This window comes from Octodon degus, unplaced genomic scaffold (assembly GCF_000260255.1).
Source record: "Octodon degus isolate 3935 unplaced genomic scaffold, OctDeg1.0 scaffold00037, whole genome shotgun sequence".
Taxonomy (NCBI): Eukaryota; Metazoa; Chordata; class Mammalia; order Rodentia; family Octodontidae; genus Octodon; species Octodon degus.
In genome coordinates this window covers 7,850,588-7,868,193 of record NW_004524613.1, presented here as the reverse complement: position 1 = coordinate 7,868,193, position 17,606 = coordinate 7,850,588, and the positions used below count along the sequence as shown (strand labels likewise).

The 17,606-nt window shown below is 41.3% G+C and overlaps 1 protein-coding gene across 2 annotated transcripts in view; it reads right to left on the bottom strand.

Annotated features, from left to right (window-relative positions):
* Rpn2 (ribophorin II) overlaps nucleotides 1-17,606 on the bottom strand; it is a 66,904-nt gene that overhangs the window by 10,300 nt on the left and 38,998 nt on the right. For both annotated transcript variants that reach the window (XM_023714798.1, XM_004630890.3), the window contains exons 10-13: nucleotides 7,220-7,311; nucleotides 5,215-5,329; nucleotides 1,798-1,992; nucleotides 281-367 (exon numbers count right to left, since the gene is read on the bottom strand). In XM_023714798.1, the coding sequence (XP_023570566.1) occupies nucleotides 281-367; nucleotides 1,798-1,992; nucleotides 5,215-5,329; nucleotides 7,220-7,311 (489 nt within the window). The remainder of the gene's footprint in view (nucleotides 1-280; nucleotides 368-1,797; nucleotides 1,993-5,214; nucleotides 5,330-7,219; nucleotides 7,312-17,606) is intronic.

The following is a 17,606-nucleotide window of genomic DNA, read 5'->3' as shown; positions in this document are numbered from 1 at the left end:
AGCAGTCACCTGAGGTCTGAGCTCCTGTATAGCAGAAAAAGTGGTCTCTGACTTTATGCCCCATTCTGCTCCTGGGAATCTGGGGAATCTGGGGAATCCACACTGGCCCTCCAAACCTGTCTGACCAGCTCCAGGACAGGTCTGCTATTTGCCTTGCCTAACTCACAGGGTGGTAAGGCTCAAATAAATACCACATAAATAGGTTAAAGGAAGGACCAAAGCTGTAGCCCAGGGGCTTGCTGCTTCTCATTGTGTCCAGTGAGAAGGCCTTTCAATATACCTGAATTTCCTGTTTCGGGGTGAAAAGGTTCTGGGACAGGACAGTCGAGGGAGCTTCTTCTTCTGGGAACTTGATGACCACATCAGCCTAAAAAATGAGAACAGCCTTTAGGGGGATGGGGGTGGGGGATTCCTCAGCAGTACGACTTTCTAAATCACATCCACAACAGAAAAAATGCTCCAGGCAGCCCAATCATTTCTGATCCATTAGTTGACAAATTGAGGTAGTACAGATTTCAAGAACAAAACAAGTATTTGCTGAAGATGTTTTTTAGAGCAAGAGTTCCAATTTTCTACTACTATGATAGAAAAAGCCTCATACAGCTGCCTAATACAAAAATCTCAGCTGGTACACCGGCTGTTTCAGCTATAATCAGAAACTGCTGGTTGTCCCTTCGACATGTAATTTAGTCACATAAGGAAAGAAAAGAAAATGAAAATGCACTTTTGTACAAAAGTAGCCCAAAGTTCAGAAGAAAGGGAGCCATGAACACAGAAATATGCCTGTCCGCTTGTCCTCTCAAGACCGCAATCTGGCCTCTGCCCCTTTCCAGCTGCACTCTCTGCTGTTCTCCACAGGGTGCAGGGGCTCCGAAAGACAGAAGCACTCACATTTCCCCAGAAGCATGTGGCGCTTCTCAGCACTGCTCCCCCCAGTCTCCCACAGGCCCCAGATAACAGCCTGACAAAGCCCCTGCCTTTCTACTCCTTGCTTGAAGTCATGTCTTTCAAGAAGTTTTCTGTCATCACACTAATCCAAAGTGAAGGGTGTAGGTGAAAAGCTCAACATGCTACACAAGTGGTCATCAGTTTAATAGCATTTTGCAGTCTCACAACTCACTGGCATAACACTATCCTGAGCTATTATGAAAATTCAAATTTATTCCTTCCATGAGACTATATCATATGTAGCTCAATGGCTAGGGCCTTTTACATCTAAGCATTCTTCATAATCTTACTATAACACAATATTCTCTTTCTAGTATAACATTTACAGGAATTCAGATTTACTAAAATGCATGAGGACAATCTACAATTGATTTATTCAGTCAGTATTTAGTAGGGCCGGCAAGATAGCTCAGTGGACTAAGCTCCTGCTTAAGCAAGCACAGGGACCTGGGTTTGATTCCCAGCACCACCAGCTGCACTGGCCCTGTCCCCAGGCATGCTCAGTCTGCCACGGAGACTTGGTGCAGTGGCACACACCTGTAATCCTGGTGCTGGGGAGGCTGAAAACAGGAGGATCACTATGAGTCTAAGCTGCATAGTGAGACCCTATATTGAATACATAAAAAAATACATATATATATATATTTGTTAAGCACTTACCGTGCAGCAAGCTACCTGCATAAGGCTAAAGCTATTTACAGAGCAGGACACAACGCCCACCTCTTGATGCTCTTCTGTTGCCTGAGAGGCACAGGCAAGGCTTGGTGAAGAGCCCTGGGGCCCAGAAACAAGCTATACGTAACAATGGCACAACTACCTGCATCTGGGTCAGGTACATCAGACACATACCACATTCCAGAGGATTGGGTTCTTCAAAGTGGCATCTCCAATAATTAAGTAGAGAGTGTAGGTGCCTGAAGCCGAGTCAAATTCAATCTTTCTTTCTGAGGTGTCCAGTTCAAATTTGTACACATTCTTGTTGTCTGGCTCAGCAACAAATACCACTTCTTGGCCAGTCTTCTGGTTATGGAGCCGGACAAATGTCTAAATAGAACAATAACACAACCTTTCATCTGATCATTTCAAACTCTGTGTGGGTGCTAGGTATGCTGTGCACACCTATAATGCCAGCACTCTGGGAGGTTGAGGCAGAAAGAGAACAACTCTTAGCTCATCCTGGGCAACTCAGCAAAACCAAAAATAATCAAAAAAGGCTACAAATATAGTTCAGTTTAAAGACTCCAGCACCTCAGAAAAATAGCAGTAACAGCAGCAGCAACAACAGCAGCAGAAGCAGCAGCAACCTCCCGACTGGGCCCAATGTCACATCAACCAGGCAGCAGACTCTCAGTTTTTTCATCAGAGTAAGAGTTCCAGGATCTACCAGAGCTACCCAGTGGAAGCAATAGCCATCTCATTCTAGTTTTTAGCTCAGAGACAATTTTTTGCTGGTGCAAGGAAAGAAACTTAACTTAGGGGGGACTAAATGCCCAGTGCCCAGTTTGTGGATGATTTAAATCCTTTGCTGCAGCTGCAATTTCTTCTTCCTGCCAGCCTTTTGGCCACTTTGCTGCCCAATTAACTCCTTCACTAGAGGCTGAAAAGAAGGGAAATGAACTGGAACTGTGAAAGGACCGTTTTCAATTTCCTAGCGCCTTCAGCTAGAGATTCAGTAGCGGCCGCTCTGGGGTCGACAGCAAGGCAGAGTTCTAATTGAGCAGAGCAGCCTGATGTCACGGAGAGCCCCAGCTCTGAAGACAGATAAAGCAGGCTCCACTAGTTACTAGCTGAGCAGGTTATTTAACCTCTTTGGACCCTGATTTCTTCACCCTTAAACCAGGCAGATTAACTTCTGCGTGTGGTATATGCATATCAAGATTTGTAGTAATGAATGCAAAACATGTAGTTCTGGGCATAGTATATACTAGCTGGTCAGCCAACAGTTGCTAGTAGTATACTCAGTATAATGATACTAAGTTTAATCACTTAAACCCCTGCCCCAGTGGCACAAAAAAATTAAGATTTCTCTGCTTTACAACTCCAGTGGTACCTCGGTTCATGAACTCAATTTTCTCTGTGATTCTGGTCACAAACCAAACTGGATGATAACCAAATCAAATTTTCCCACAGGGTCCACATTGAACCTCACCACTGAATTTGATTCGGTTCTTTCCAACATGGTTTGTGACCAGAATTGTGGAAAGAATCAAATTTGTGAATAGAGGTACCACTGCACAGCAAAACTTAATATTTACTCAGAGCTTTCTTTGAAGTGTTTGAAAATGAAGAATTCAATAAGGTAGGTAGGTAGATTCCAATTATAGACCATAAAGCACAAACATTAAATGAGGTGCCACGGTCACTCAGTGCTGGAATTATAGAAAAAGGTGAAATCTCATTTGCACCTAATTAGGGAAAGGAGTTCAGAGATGTGAACCAACCTGACTACAGTGATGTATGTGTCTTAGTCAGGAATTAGACAAGTCTGGATGCCTGATCTTTTTAGCTAAGTGCAAGTGGCTGCCAAGCTCATCTGCAAAAATGCTATTTTTATCTTGGAGGTCTCTGAGTCATGGATTCCAAAACAGAACTCAGAGGAAACAAGTGTTCAATTAAAGTTCTGTTTCCTCACCTACTCTCCCTGCCCTAACCCTATTCTTGCCAATCTACTCTTAAAAATTTCTTCCCTTAATACTCTTCTTCCTTAGTGTTATTTGGCTGGCAAATGTCACTGTGGAAGAGAACTGGAAGGGATTAAAAAGTGCTTATAGATCAGCCAGCATGGCTAAGTGCCCCGATCAAGACACCTGGAACAGGAGGTGAAACTGTAAAAGACCCTGGAGTTTGAGGGTAGAAGAGAAAGGTACCAGGCCTGCAGCCCTAGGGGAATTCAGCAGCACAGGTACAGCAGCTGCAGCCACAAGAAAGGGGAACAAGAAGGTCTGTATGCAATTCCAGTCACTGCAGCAGTCTGCTCTGACGCTGCCTCTCAGCCTAGACAAAACTGCTGGTTACGACTAAGTGTCAACATGAATCCTGAAGCCAAGCCATGAGTTCCCTCATTCTTTTTTTCAAAAAAATTTTTAAAATGCTATTTATTTGGTACAGGGCTTCGCTATGCAGCTTGGACTCAACAGTGATCCTCCTCTCTCAGCCTCCCCAGTGCTGGGATTACAGGCGTGTGCCACCATGCCCAGTTTCAGTGGCTAGTAGGGCACTGGGGATCGAACTCGGGTCCTTGTGCTTGCCAGGCAGGTGCTTAAGACTGCCAAGCCATCTCCCTAGTCACCCTCATTTTTTCTTAACTGTAGGGAGCCAAAGTACTTACCTGTAGCTTCATTTAGACAACACTTTACTACACATGAGAGGACTGAGAGTAGTTTTTCTCTAATGTTGATGATAGAGGCAGGAGATAGGGGAGGTATCTGAGAGCAAGGTGCCATTTTAGGTACTTTGAGAAAAGGCTACTTGGTTTAAAAATCTTTAAAATGATAATTTCCATTTTCTATATGTAAAATAAGGGACTGCTTTTATCACACAAGTTTTTAAAAGGCTATTCTTCAGAACTCCACAACAAAAAAATGATTTGGAGAGCTGGGCATGGTGGTACAAGCCTGTGATCTCAGCAGTCGGGAGAGCTCAGAAAGGAGGACCGCTGTGAGTTATATATGTAAGACCCTATCTCAAACACAAACAAGATCTGGATCCTCTGCTTAGGTTCTCTTTTTCTTTTTTGGAAATTTTAATCTTTCTCCTTTTCCTTTACATCAAAAATTTTTAAATTAGCACTTCAATTAAGTGCTAATTTGTCCTAAAAACATCTTTTCAATACCAGCTCATCATTTTACAAGAGGCATGGATGGGGAGATGGCTCAGCAGCATAGCACCTGCCTGGTAATTGCAAAGTCCTGAGTTCAATTCCCAGTACTCACAAAACAGAAAGAAAGAGAGAGACAGAGACAGAGACAGAGAGAAAGTACGCGAGAGAGAGGGATGGAGGGAGGGAGAAACAGAGAGGAAAGAAGGGAGAGGAAGAGAGAGGGAGAGAGGGAGGGAAGGAAGGGGGCGGGCGGGCGGGCAGGCAGGCAGGCATGAATTCCATGGTCTGAGGGGTAGAGCATCAGGTGGGCCCGCCAGGGCTTGGAGTCAAGAACTGAAAGCAGGAACATGTCATTTTTTTCTTGTCCATGTTAAACTACATCATCAGTGTAGTGTGCATTCATGTTTCCAGACAATTCCAAGAGAACTGTCTGGCTTCTTCCTGACCTGGTGAGGGGTGAGTTCAGCACCAGTGTTCACATCCACCAGCTGGAAGAACAAGGCGAAGTTCTGGTGGCTGTCTGCAATGAATGTGCCCTTGGCTTTGGCTGGGTAGGTTACCCTGAAAGAGACATTACAGAGAGTTGTCAGGCAGGATCTCTATATCTTGGAGAACAAGCAAGGAATATTCTTTATGTGACTGCCTAATCCTCCCTCTCCCCTTGTAAGATTTCAGTGGTAGGCAGACAGATGAAGAGAAATGTCTATGGCCTGTGGTCAAAGTGGACTGACTGGGTCAGAGGATGCAGCTTAGTGGCACAGCACTTGCCTGGCAAGTGTGAACATCAGTTCAATTCCTGGTACCAAAAAAACAAAACAAAGTAGAATGATAAAGCCAGAAGAGAGGGTTTGCTGTTGTTACTTTGTTTTGTTTCTTTGAGCTGCTGAGAAATGAACCTAGGACCTTGTGCACACCGGGCAAGTGCTGTACCATAGAGCTCCACCCTCAGCCCCACAGCCAAGACAGAGAAAAGCAGTCTGAGGAAATGCTCTGTGCAGTTGCCTGTACCTCTGGGCTTTCACTTCAAGGACCTAAGGTCTCAACTTAACCAAGCTATTAGAGCTCACGTAGACCTTGGCAAGCACAGAGTTGGGCTGAGAGCTGCACTGGCAGAGCTGCAGGAGAAGCAGTCATGGGATTGATTCCAGCAGCATTATTTGTGGAAGACTAGGGGACAGGGGAAAGAAAGAATGCAAAGTGAAAGAAAAAAAACAAAGACTGAGCTTTTGTCTTTTTTTTTTTAGAAAACGTATTTTGTTCCTGGACACTGCTTCAATTTATTTTTCTGCCCTGAAATTGGGTTTTAAAAAGTCATTTTCTCAAAATGAAAACTTGAGGAGGAAAACTATTTTTTGGTATTGCTATTTCCTGGAACTTTCGGATAAGATGGCCAGGGGGTAAATAAGCCAAATGGTTACACAGCTGTCACCTGGCTTTATTTCACATTTATACTTACATTTAATACTCTAGCTTTAAATTTACTCATGAATAAAGACCAACGGTTCAATCTACAAACTTTGGGATGTACTCTCACAGACATTACTTCAGTGAATTCTCAAACATTTTTCTCTCCAATATCACTAAGATGATAACCAAGCAGGAGACAGAAACATGACTTAAAAGGAGTGACTACTGGCTTCCAGGTGCTGGCTTCAAAATGGCCTTCAGTGTTCACCTACTATCTGGTCTATGCAACTTAAATAAAATTTGACTACGAACTATACCCAGAGATCTAGATAAACACCTGTCCTCTTTCCTGCAAAAGGGCACCATTCAGCATTCTGACCAACTATTCATGGTCACCTTCAGCAGCATCTTAGGTCAGCAGGGACAAGGACTATGACTCAGTAATGCCCTGTATGGACTTGGCAAGGGGAAGGGTAGCCTTAGTGCTAGGTGTTTACCACCTCAATTCTAAGGACCTATGAGGCTTCCACTGACCTCAGACCTACAGATCAGATACAGCCCCCATGAGGCCACTGGAAGTAAATCCATGACTACATGAAGATAAGGCAACTATGCCAAAATGTAAATGAATACATTGCTTTTCCACTCAGAACTAAATAATGTGCTTAGTGGCATAACTGAACTCAAGACTTATATCCTAGAAAACCTGTATCCCATTGTGAATCGGTAGTAACCAGTTTTGCTCCTGGATTGAACATCAGGATACAGAATTCCCAGCTCTGCTCAAATACCTGGAAAACATATACCGGGTTCCCCTCCTCTTGCCCTTTGTGTTAGTCATTTTGGCAAATTACTGGAAGATGGCGGTTCCGGCCGAAAGCTCTGCTCAAATACCTAGCAGAATACTTAGAGCAGTACCACAGGAACTAGTCTCCAGAGTATAGAGTGCTAAATGGATCACTGCAGATTCCACCTGGAGGACCCAGTGCGAAAGCATGTCCTTCTCGCTTTAGAGCTGGGAACCCCACAGCCTCCCTCACTTACCGGGTAGTTTTGGGTGCAATACTCTGATCCTTATCCACAGTGGACAGATCAACATTTGTGATGCCAACTTCAGTGGAGATCTTGACTCTGAGCTAGAGCAAAATATAGAAGACAATTGCCAAGTCAGTCAATGGGTACACAAAGACTGAACACATACATCCCAACTCGTCTACTCTTTAAAAAAGTTAAGGGGCTGGTGAGATGGCTCAGTGGTCTAAAGCACCTACTTAGAACAAGCTTAGTAAAGCAAATGGACCACTGTTCAATCCCCCAGCACCACATGCCAGCCAGCCCCGCCCCCTGGTGGGCTGAGCTGGCCACACACACACACACACACACACACAAATAAATAAAATTAAAAAAAAAAAAAAGTTAAGATACTAAAATCCTAAGACACAAGTCTTATTTTTTTTTCTTTCAGTGGTAGGAACCTTGACAGAAGCCATCAAAAGGTGACAGCAAAACTGACTGAGCAAGGTGGTCTTCTCTGTCCATCCTGAGGTCTAAAAGGCAACTCGATTCTTACTCCTTTCCTTTTGTGGCTTTGGTTGGATGATACAGGTATATATTTTTCAAGGTATACCTTTTCATGAGTTTTTTTAACATAAAGGAGAAAACTACGAAGCAGTAACCTTTTTTTTTTTTTCTTTTCTTTCTTTCTTTTTTTGAGTCAGGGTCTTGCTATGTTCTTCAGGCTGTCCTTGAACTTGCAGTGATCCTCCTGCCTCCTATGTGCTGGAGTCGCAAGCATGTGCTAAAGCAGTAACTTTTAAATAATTCAAATCAATAAGCTCTCAATTGTAGTGACAGCTAAGATTCAGGAGCAGCCAGGAGTGGTGGCGCACACCTGTAATCCCAGCACTCAGGACACTGAGGCAGGAGGATTACTGTGTTTGAGCCCAGCCTGGGCTACAAAGTGAGTTCAAGGCCAGCCTCAGCTGCATAGCAAAACCCTGTCTCAAAAAGACTCCCCCTGTCCTCCAAAAAAAGATTCAATGAGTGCTTACTCTGTGAAAAGCACTGGCTTTGTAAAGACGATCTCATTTAATCTTCACAAAAATACTGTAAAAGTTTTATTTCAAATGGGAAATTAAAGGTTAGAAGATCAAGCTGCTTTCTCAAGATTAGACAGTAAATGGCGAAGCCAGTATTCAAGCTCAGGCACTCAAAATCCACGTGTTTAGGCACCTAGCTTTGCAGCTTCTCTGGCGCCCTCCAACCGCATGAAAGAGTACTATAACTACCATGAAGACCTAAGAAGCTATGGTAATTATCTGTACAGCTCACCAAATGCTAATCTCCCTTCTGTGTATGTGGTAGAATTCTAACCTCTACTTTCCCCTCAAGTAAGGCATAGCCACGTGGCTTGCTCTGGCCAATGAAATGTGTGCAGAAGCAGACTGTCATTTTAAAGTGGACACACACAATGTGCAGAGAGGCCTGCTCCTTCACCAGTGCCCAGGAGGAAGGAGAAGATGAAGCAGAGCACCTGACTCGTCAGCCACTTACCTTTCTATCTTGATACAAAGCCCCACCAAGTCACTAAGGTGTCCAAGCCAGGTTAAAACTCACCACCCTCCTGCCTCAGCCTCTGAGACTGCTGCAATTGTAGACATGTGCTACCATCTCCAAGTCTTTTACTGTTCTAAGCCACTGAATTTGGAGTTTATTGTAAGCACAAACTGATCCATCTTGATTCTTACACTTTTTACATTCTATATTTTCCTTATAAATATTACCTCAAAGAGCTAGCTAACACAAGTAAATAATTTAAAAATTAAAAAAAATGTATATATCCCTCCCAAAAAGACAAAGAAATGTTAAAAGCCTATTCATGGGAAATTTCTGAGTTAAAAATCGAAGTTTAAATATGCAAATTATGCAAACCCGAGGCACTTATGTGCAAATATATCTCTGAGCTTCCAAATATTTGATATGCTTGGGCATAATACTTCAGGAAATCCTCATCGAATTCCACTGGTTTATAGTCTAAGTCAGAATCAAGGAATAGTGGTGGAAGAATTGGCAAAGACCTGAAGGACAGAACTTCAGCACTTTTTTCAAATGCCATATATAAGATGTGACAGCCTCAAATCAAGGGCAAAGAAGCAAAATTAAAGACAGAAAGATGGCTACCAGGTAATTCTAATAGCCTTCTCTCTTACCTCCATGATAACTATTTTGTGACAAAGCCTTGTTGAGTAAGGTGTTTGGCTTTGTTTTTACAAAGAAGAATACATGTATTACTAGGAGCCATAAGGCCACTACCATCTCTGCTTGAATATCCAGCCACCCGTAGAGAGAACGATACTTAGCATCATTGCCTGTCATGAAGGTAGGCAACTGGGTGATGATACAATGGAGGAAGGAATGGCCACTGGTGGAACAGACATCCCAAAGAGGGAGCGAGGAGCCTCTAGTTTGGCTCTTCAAGCTCTCTAAGTTGACTCACAACTTGCAGGGCTCAAAACCAGAGCAAGTGTCACTGTACACAGCTTAGCCAACAGAAGTATTCACGCAACTGCATCTGAGGAGGGGAAGGCTTAAGCAAAGCAGCAGCCAAAGAGCTTTGACCAGGCTTAGAGATACTCACTAAGACCATTTTCCCTACCTCTTCCTATCACAGGTAGAGTACCTTGGTACAGGGGATACACTGATGACAACGTGCACTTCCTGTCCATACGCAAACTATAATTAGAATAGGCTGCTGCTTTATGGAGGAGTGTACAAAGTGCTATGAAAGTGAAAGTGCAGGATAAAAAACTATGACTTAAATTTGCCTGGGGGTGGCCCCTGACTGCAGTGGGAAACATTTCACTGGCAGGAAGATAAGGAGGTAATTCAGACCTTGGGCAGTTCTGGGAGAAGCAAGAAATTAGTAACACGTCATGCTATAAAAATAATGTGTCTGAAAGTTAACTACTCTGCAGTCTTTATCAACATTAACCAGGTAATTTCCTCTTCATTCCTACAAATCATTCTCCTAAGGACTACTCATTTAATTTGTAAATGTGATCCTGACATTATCATCCCACCTAAAGATCTATAAACAGGAGACTAGCTAGATAAATAATAGTACATGCACTATGTGAATTACTCTGAAGCAATTAGAGAACAAGGTAAATGTCTATGGATAGATATGGCGCTATTACCGCCTGCCTTTAATTACATTTCATGCTAGTGGCAGAATTACATTTGAAATCACTGCCTGGCAGTGAGCCTAGACAACAGGGTGAATCTTTACAGGAGTGTTGTGGGTGGGTCATGGTGTGGCCTTCAAGTTACCCTAGATCCTCAAGGGTAAATCTGCGATCTTTTACTTCATGACAAAAGCAATGAACACAGCTCCTTCTATCAAAAGATCCTTCTGTGTACATAAGAAAGAAATATACTATTAAATCACTAGCATTCTGTTTTAATGTTTTGTTTTTTTTTAAGTTCCCCCAGGAGTGCCAAGAATTGAACCCAAGGTCTTACACACATTTAACAAGGATTTTATCACTGAGCTACGTTCTCTAGTCTTTTTAAAATTTTATTTTGAGACAAGGTCTTGCTAAGTTACCTAGGCTAGCCTTGAATGTGTGATCCTTCCACCTCTGCCTCCTCAGCAGTTCAGATTAACAGGCATGTACCACCATGTCCAGCCTTAAACAACATTTTAAGTACATGCCTATTTACCCCAATTTTTTAAATATGAAGATTATCTGGGCAATGAGACTGTGAGTTACATATTGTTGTCTTCCTATTACTTTTTTTTTTTTTTTTTTTTGAATTTAGTAAAAATTAAAATTAATAATAGTAGTTTGACTCTGAGAACATATGGCATGGGTTTGGGATTTGTTTTTTTTTGGTACAGGATTTCACTACACAGCTCAGACTTATAGTGATCCTCCTGTCTCAGTCTCCCCAGCGCTGGGATTACAGGTATGTCCAACCATGGCATGCAATACCAGGGATCAAACCCAGGTATCTCCCCAGCCCTATTACTTTTTATATTACAAATATCACCCAATATACAGTCTGACAAAAAAAAAATACAGACACTTCTGGAAAGGAAAAGCTTATATAAATATACACAGCAGACACTGACTCCCAGCAAACTGACTCATTTGTCCACAGGTGTGTTAGGATTTTTTATGTCTCAATAAATTTAGTATGAAAGGCTGGGGAGATAGTTCAGCAGTCTAAGCGCCTGCCTGGCAAGCACAGGACATGAGTATGATGCCTGGTACTGCATGCCATGCTGGTCCCAGAACCCTGGGTACACCCTGCAGGCCCTGAAACTGGGTGTGGTGGTGTGTGCCCATAATCCCACTGCTGGGAGGCTGAGACAAGAGGATCATTATGAGTCTGAACTGTGTAGCAAGACTCTGTATCAAAAAAAAAAAAAAAAAAAAAAAAAAAAAAAAAAAAAAAAAAAAAAAAAATTAATTAATATTAAAATATGTATACAAAATTTTCTCTTCCTAAAGTGTGCATATACTTTTTGGTGGACTCTGTATAATGTTCATACAGTCAGTCCTTTATATTAGCAGACGGATATACCCAAACTGCTACTTTTTCCTAAAGTGCTTGGGATGAAACCAGAGCCTGGCATATAGCAGGCAAGCACTTTACCACTGAGCTACAGTCACGAAAATGGATATAAAGAACTGTGCGGGCCTCCTCAGTGTATTTAAATCACAGTGCCAAGAAGGCCACCAACCTTGGGTTTTCGCTTGGCCTCCTGATTACTGGCTTTCAGGAGCAGCATGGTCAGTAGGCCTGTTTGTTTTAAAGATATTCTGAGCACTCCCACACTATACAGAAGAATGAGCACAGGACAAACTGCAGTCAAATACTTGGAGCAATACTTGGCTTATTCTCTTATTCTAAAAGGCTTCCTAAGCAACAGCTTTCTCTACAGCATAGAAATACTGTAGGATTATGTGAATAGGCAATAGCCCAAAGAAAATCCTTTGTTCCTAAACTCTTGCTACAAATGGAACTCTGTAAATACTGAGATGTAAAGTGTTTCTATGCTACTCTTTTAAAACAAACTCAGCAATAAAAACCATGAGAATTTTTTTCAAAGCTCTTTATTCAATGGAGGATCCTTATTGGTTAGCTGCTTCCTTCTTCAAACCAAAACTGTGTTTTCCTAGTTAACAAAAAAAAAAAAAAAAAAAAAAAAAAAAAAAAAGGCACTTGTTTCTCCATGTTAAGTGTAGACAATCCTGCTTACATGGGATCATGCCAGTTTCTTCTTTGCCTACACTGCACGCCACATACATCTCAAAAAATGTTTTAACATCAGGAAACGCAGTCTTTCTGATACGAATAATAACCCCTCTGTTTAGCTTATTACTGTCAAAAGCGATGGTGCATTTGGGGCAATTAATGCTAATGAAAGCTTCCAAAGCCCATGCTTCCCCTGACAGCCAGTAAAATGCCAATGAGTGCTATTACAGGCTTCTCTCCAAGCCCCTGGTAGTGCACTCTGACTAAGGCCAGTCATCCCTAGGGAGGGCAAAGAGGATCTGCAGAGCCACTCTGAGGATTTATGTGTAACTATTACTTAAATTACAAAGATCAGAGCTTGCTCTTGCGCATGTGCTCGCTCTCTCTCTCTCTCTCTCTCTCTCTCTCTCTCTCATTCACTCACTCACTCTCGCACTCTCTCAAAGCTTATTCCATCACCAGGAAAGAAAAGAACAGCAAATGGCCTCAATAAGAGCTTACTATCATTACATGAACAACAGCTATTAGCCATTTCTATTTTGTACTTACATAATTTTTCTAACCACAAAAACACTTGGACAAACACCAGATTTGATGTTACAAAAGCCAAGCTGTTATAGTAATCAAGACAGTGTGGCATTGGCATAAGTACAAAAATAGAGATTAATGAAATAGAATTTTAAGTCTGAAATTAACTCTTATATTTATGGTCAACTGAGTTCTGACAAGAATGCCAAGGCAAGCCTGTGGGGGAAACAATCTTTTTAACAAATGGTGCTGGGACAGCTGCACATCCACAAACAAAAGAAGAGTTGGACCTATATCTCAAACTGTACACAAAACGGCCCAGAAACCTAAGTGTAGGACCTAAAAATTATAAAATTCATGTAAGACAAGAGTAGTAAAGCTGGGGATGGTGAACTACATTTCTAGTGTCAGTACTCTAGGAGTCTGGTCACAAGGATCACAAGTTTGAGCCCAGTCAGCATGTCTTAGCAAGATCGCCTTAAGAAGGGAGGCTCAGAGGAGATAGTTCAATGTGCGCACACATGGGAAAAAAAGAAAAAAACAGTAGTAAATCTTCATGACTTTGGATTAGGTAACGATTTCTTAAATACATCACTTAAAACACAAGCAACAAAAGAAACAACACATTTGCTGTCATTATAATTAAAACCTTCTGTGTTTCAACGAAGTAAAACAACAACTTCAGACTATGAGAAAATACTTGCAAATCATATAGCTGATAGATAGCTTGTAGTCAGGATATATAAAGAACTCTAAAAAGAGAAAAATTAAAAGAAATAAGGGGTATATTGATTGAAAAATAAGTTTAAAGACCAAAATGAAAAAAGGGGAGGGGCCTGGGGAGATAGCTCGGTGGTCTAAGTGCCTGCTTGGCAAGCACAAGAACCTGGGTTTGACCTCTGGTACCGCATGCTATATCAGCCTCAGAACCCCAGGTGTGCCATGCTGGCCACTAAAACCAGGAATGGTGGCGCAAGTCTATAACTCCAGCACTGGGAAGGCTGAGACAGGAGGATCACTACAAGTTCAAGCTGTGTAGCAAAACCCTGTACCAAATAAATAAAAGATTTTTTAAAATTTAAAATTTTTTTAATGAGCATAGCATCTGAATCGACATTTCTCCAAAAAAGATACTCTAATGAAAAAACAACAAATATGGGGGCCAGGGAGACAGCTCAGTAGAATAAGCACTTGCCTGGCAAACATAAGGGCCTGAGTTCAATCCCCAGTTCCGCAAAAAAAAAAAAAAAAAGCAAAGGTGCTCAACAATCACTGGCCAAAAGGACAATGCACATCAAAATCACAGTGGTGTCCCTTCATACTTACAAAGATGGCTAAAAGCAAATAGACATTAACAAGTATTGGTGAAGATGAAGAGAAACCATAGCCCCACACTTGAAAAATAGTTTGTCAAATTCTCAAAAAGTTGAACAGTTATGGTCCAGTAACTATATCACAAATGTTTAAACAAAAATTTGTAAATGAACATTCATTGCAGCATTATTTTAAGAGGCAGGAACTGGAAATACCCATGCTCAGCATTCATGAGGCCCTAAGTTTGATCCTCAGCACCACATACTCATGCAAAAACACCTCAGCTCATGAAAGTGGAAACGCTTCAAATCCTATCAACAGAGGAATAAATGGATACATCAAACATGACATATCCACACAATGGAATACTACTCAGCTGCAAGAAGTATGGTCTTGAGACACACTAAAACATGGACAAACCTTAAAAATACTATGCTAAGTGGGGAAAAAAAAGCCAGACACAAAAGGCAAACTACTCTATGGTTCCATTTATATAATATATCCTGAACAGACAAGCTACAGAGATAGAAAGCAGATTAGTAGAAGCCAAGATTGGGAGGAGTGACTGAGAAGGGATATCAATACATGTTTTAAGTTGCTTTTTTAAGGTTCTAGAATTATTAAATAGTGGTGATGAAGAAACAACTCTGTGAATACATCATTCTTTTTTTTGGTACTGGGAATCGAACTCAGGACCCTGCACTTGCCAGGCAGACACTATGCCACCTATATCCTTAGCCCACTGTGAATATACTAAAAACAATGCATTGTATACTTTTAAGGGGTAAATTCATGGTACAAAAATTATCTTAAGAAAATACTTGATGATCAAATAAACCAAGGCTCACCTTTTGAAGATCAACTACTTCAGAGCCTTTTTTTTTTTTTTTTTTCCCAGAACTGGGGATTGAACTCAGGACCATGTGCTTGCCAGGGAAGTGCTTATTCCACTGAGCCATTTCTCTGTCCCCTTCCGAGCCATTTTAAGAGCCCTAGAACATAAGAAATCTTCAGCTGCTGCTTCTTCTCAGTGTCTAAGATAGAAACTAAACACTGAAAAATTAAGATTTAGTCTGTATGGGGTTGGGGAGATAGCTTAGCAGCTTAATCTCCTGCCTGGCAAGCACAAGGTCCTGAGTTTGATCCCCAGTACCAAAAAAAAAAAAAAAAAAAAAAAAAAGATTTAGTCTGTAGATGTTCATGGCCTATGAAAGTAATACACACACACAAAAAAAACAATGGTAATATCCTATAAGTACAGTTATTATTAGGGTACATAATACTACAATAAAGAAAACAGACTTCATGCGGATTGAAGCCATAAATATAACAATGCCTCAAAAACCATTAAAAAACTAAGCCACGCATAGTTGTGCAGGCCTATAACCCCAGCACACTAGAGACTGAGAGGCAAGATGATTTCAAGTCCAAGCTCAGCCTGAGCAACTTAAGTGATTTAGTAAGATTGTCTCCTGATTAAAGGTACATGGGTTGGGGATGTTACTCAGTGTGAAAGCTCTGGGTTCAAGTCTCAGTCTAACACACACACACACACACACACACACACGTTAGAAGACTACATTGAAGGATACCTTTTTGACCCAAGGTAGCGTTGAAATTTTTAAAGATACAGACAACATAAACAATCTGGGAAAATAATTTTAAATTAGGTTTCATTAAAGTTAACGTTAGTAAGTTCTAAAAAGAAAATGATAAAAACCAACAAACTAGAAGAGAATCAGTCAAAATATGTACGACAATTCATAGTAAAGAAAATAGAAATATAAGAGGTATGTAACTTCACTAGGAGCCAAAAAAATAGAAACATTAAAAACAAGATTCAATTCATACTGATCAGATTATTAAAAACTGATGTTAGGAAACACTGGCAAAATAAAGGAAGAGAGCAATTTGGCAGCAGTTACTAAAACAACAACAAAAAGACATTTAAGCAGATAAGCAGGAGGACTTGCAGATGACCAGAAACTGGAGGTAAAAAGACAGGAAGAGCTTGAGAGTAGCGTGAGAGGAGCCTGGGACTACGGGGACAGTGGCTCTAAGACAAGGAAGGGGAGGAAAGAGAGGGTTTGGGAAAGAAGAACAAAAAGAAAACCTTCCTCTTAATGTCTGAGGTTGCAAATAAGACCTCTTAATGAAGGAAACTCACTTTATAAGAATCTGTAGCTGAAAGGCTCAAAGTACGTTGTAAAAGTTTCCCCTTAATTTTGCAACAGTGAATGGACCAGGAGCAGGGAGAGATGTCTCCTACTTCCCGAAAGGTCAGCTATGAGAGTGAGTTGGGTTCCAGAAAACATCTTCCTTTCTGCCAAATTTTAAAACTATTTAATCTACCTAAGCTAAGTAATGTGCTTCTGAAAAGGTCAAACTGTCTAGCTGCCTACTCTCTTCATTAAAAGAAGAGAATCAAAGGAGCCAGGCTAAGGACCTTTCCAAAGTAAATGAGCAAAAAAGTAAATGACAGTAATGGATTGATTAAAAGCTGCCTGGTAAAAGTCACCATATATTAAAAACATATTACATAAATTATATTGTAAACATAATAAACATATGGTTTATTCTAAATTACACAAATAAATGAACAGAACAAGGCTGTTGTCAGAATTTCAATGAATAATATAGATGGAATGAAACGAAGAGAAAATCAGCAAACAACACAGAAAAATCTTCTATAGGTAATACTTGTGCTAATATTAGTGTTAAGATTAAGCCAGTAGGGGCTGGGGAGATAGCTCGGCGGTCTAAGTGCCTGCCTGGCAAGCACAAGGACCCAGGTTCAATCCCTGGTACACATGCCTTGCTGGCCTTGTGCTGAGCTGGCCCTGCCTGGTTGTGGTGGAGAACGCCTACAATCCCAGTGCTGGGGAGGCTGAGACAGGAGGATCATTTCTAGTCTGAGCTGCATAGCAAGGCCCTGTGCCAAATAAATGAACAAAATATTTTTTAAAAAGATTAAGGAGAGGCTGGGGAGATAGCCTGGCAGTCTAAGGGCCTGCTTGGCAAGCACAAGGTCCCCAAGTTTGATCCCTGGTACCTCATGCCATGCTGGCCCTGAAACCAGGCGTGGTGGTGCACACCTGTAATCCCAGTGCCGGGGAGGCCGAGACAAGAGGATTACTGAGTCTGAACTGCATGGCGAGACCCTGTACCAACAACAACAAAAATTTCTTTTAAATTTTGAAAAGCTTAAGCCAGTAGTTTTATAGCAATGCAATTTCTTAGTGTTGATAATTGTTATAGTTATCTAAGATACCAACATCTGGGGAAGCTGAATGAAGTGTATAGAAGAATCCTACATATTCTTTTT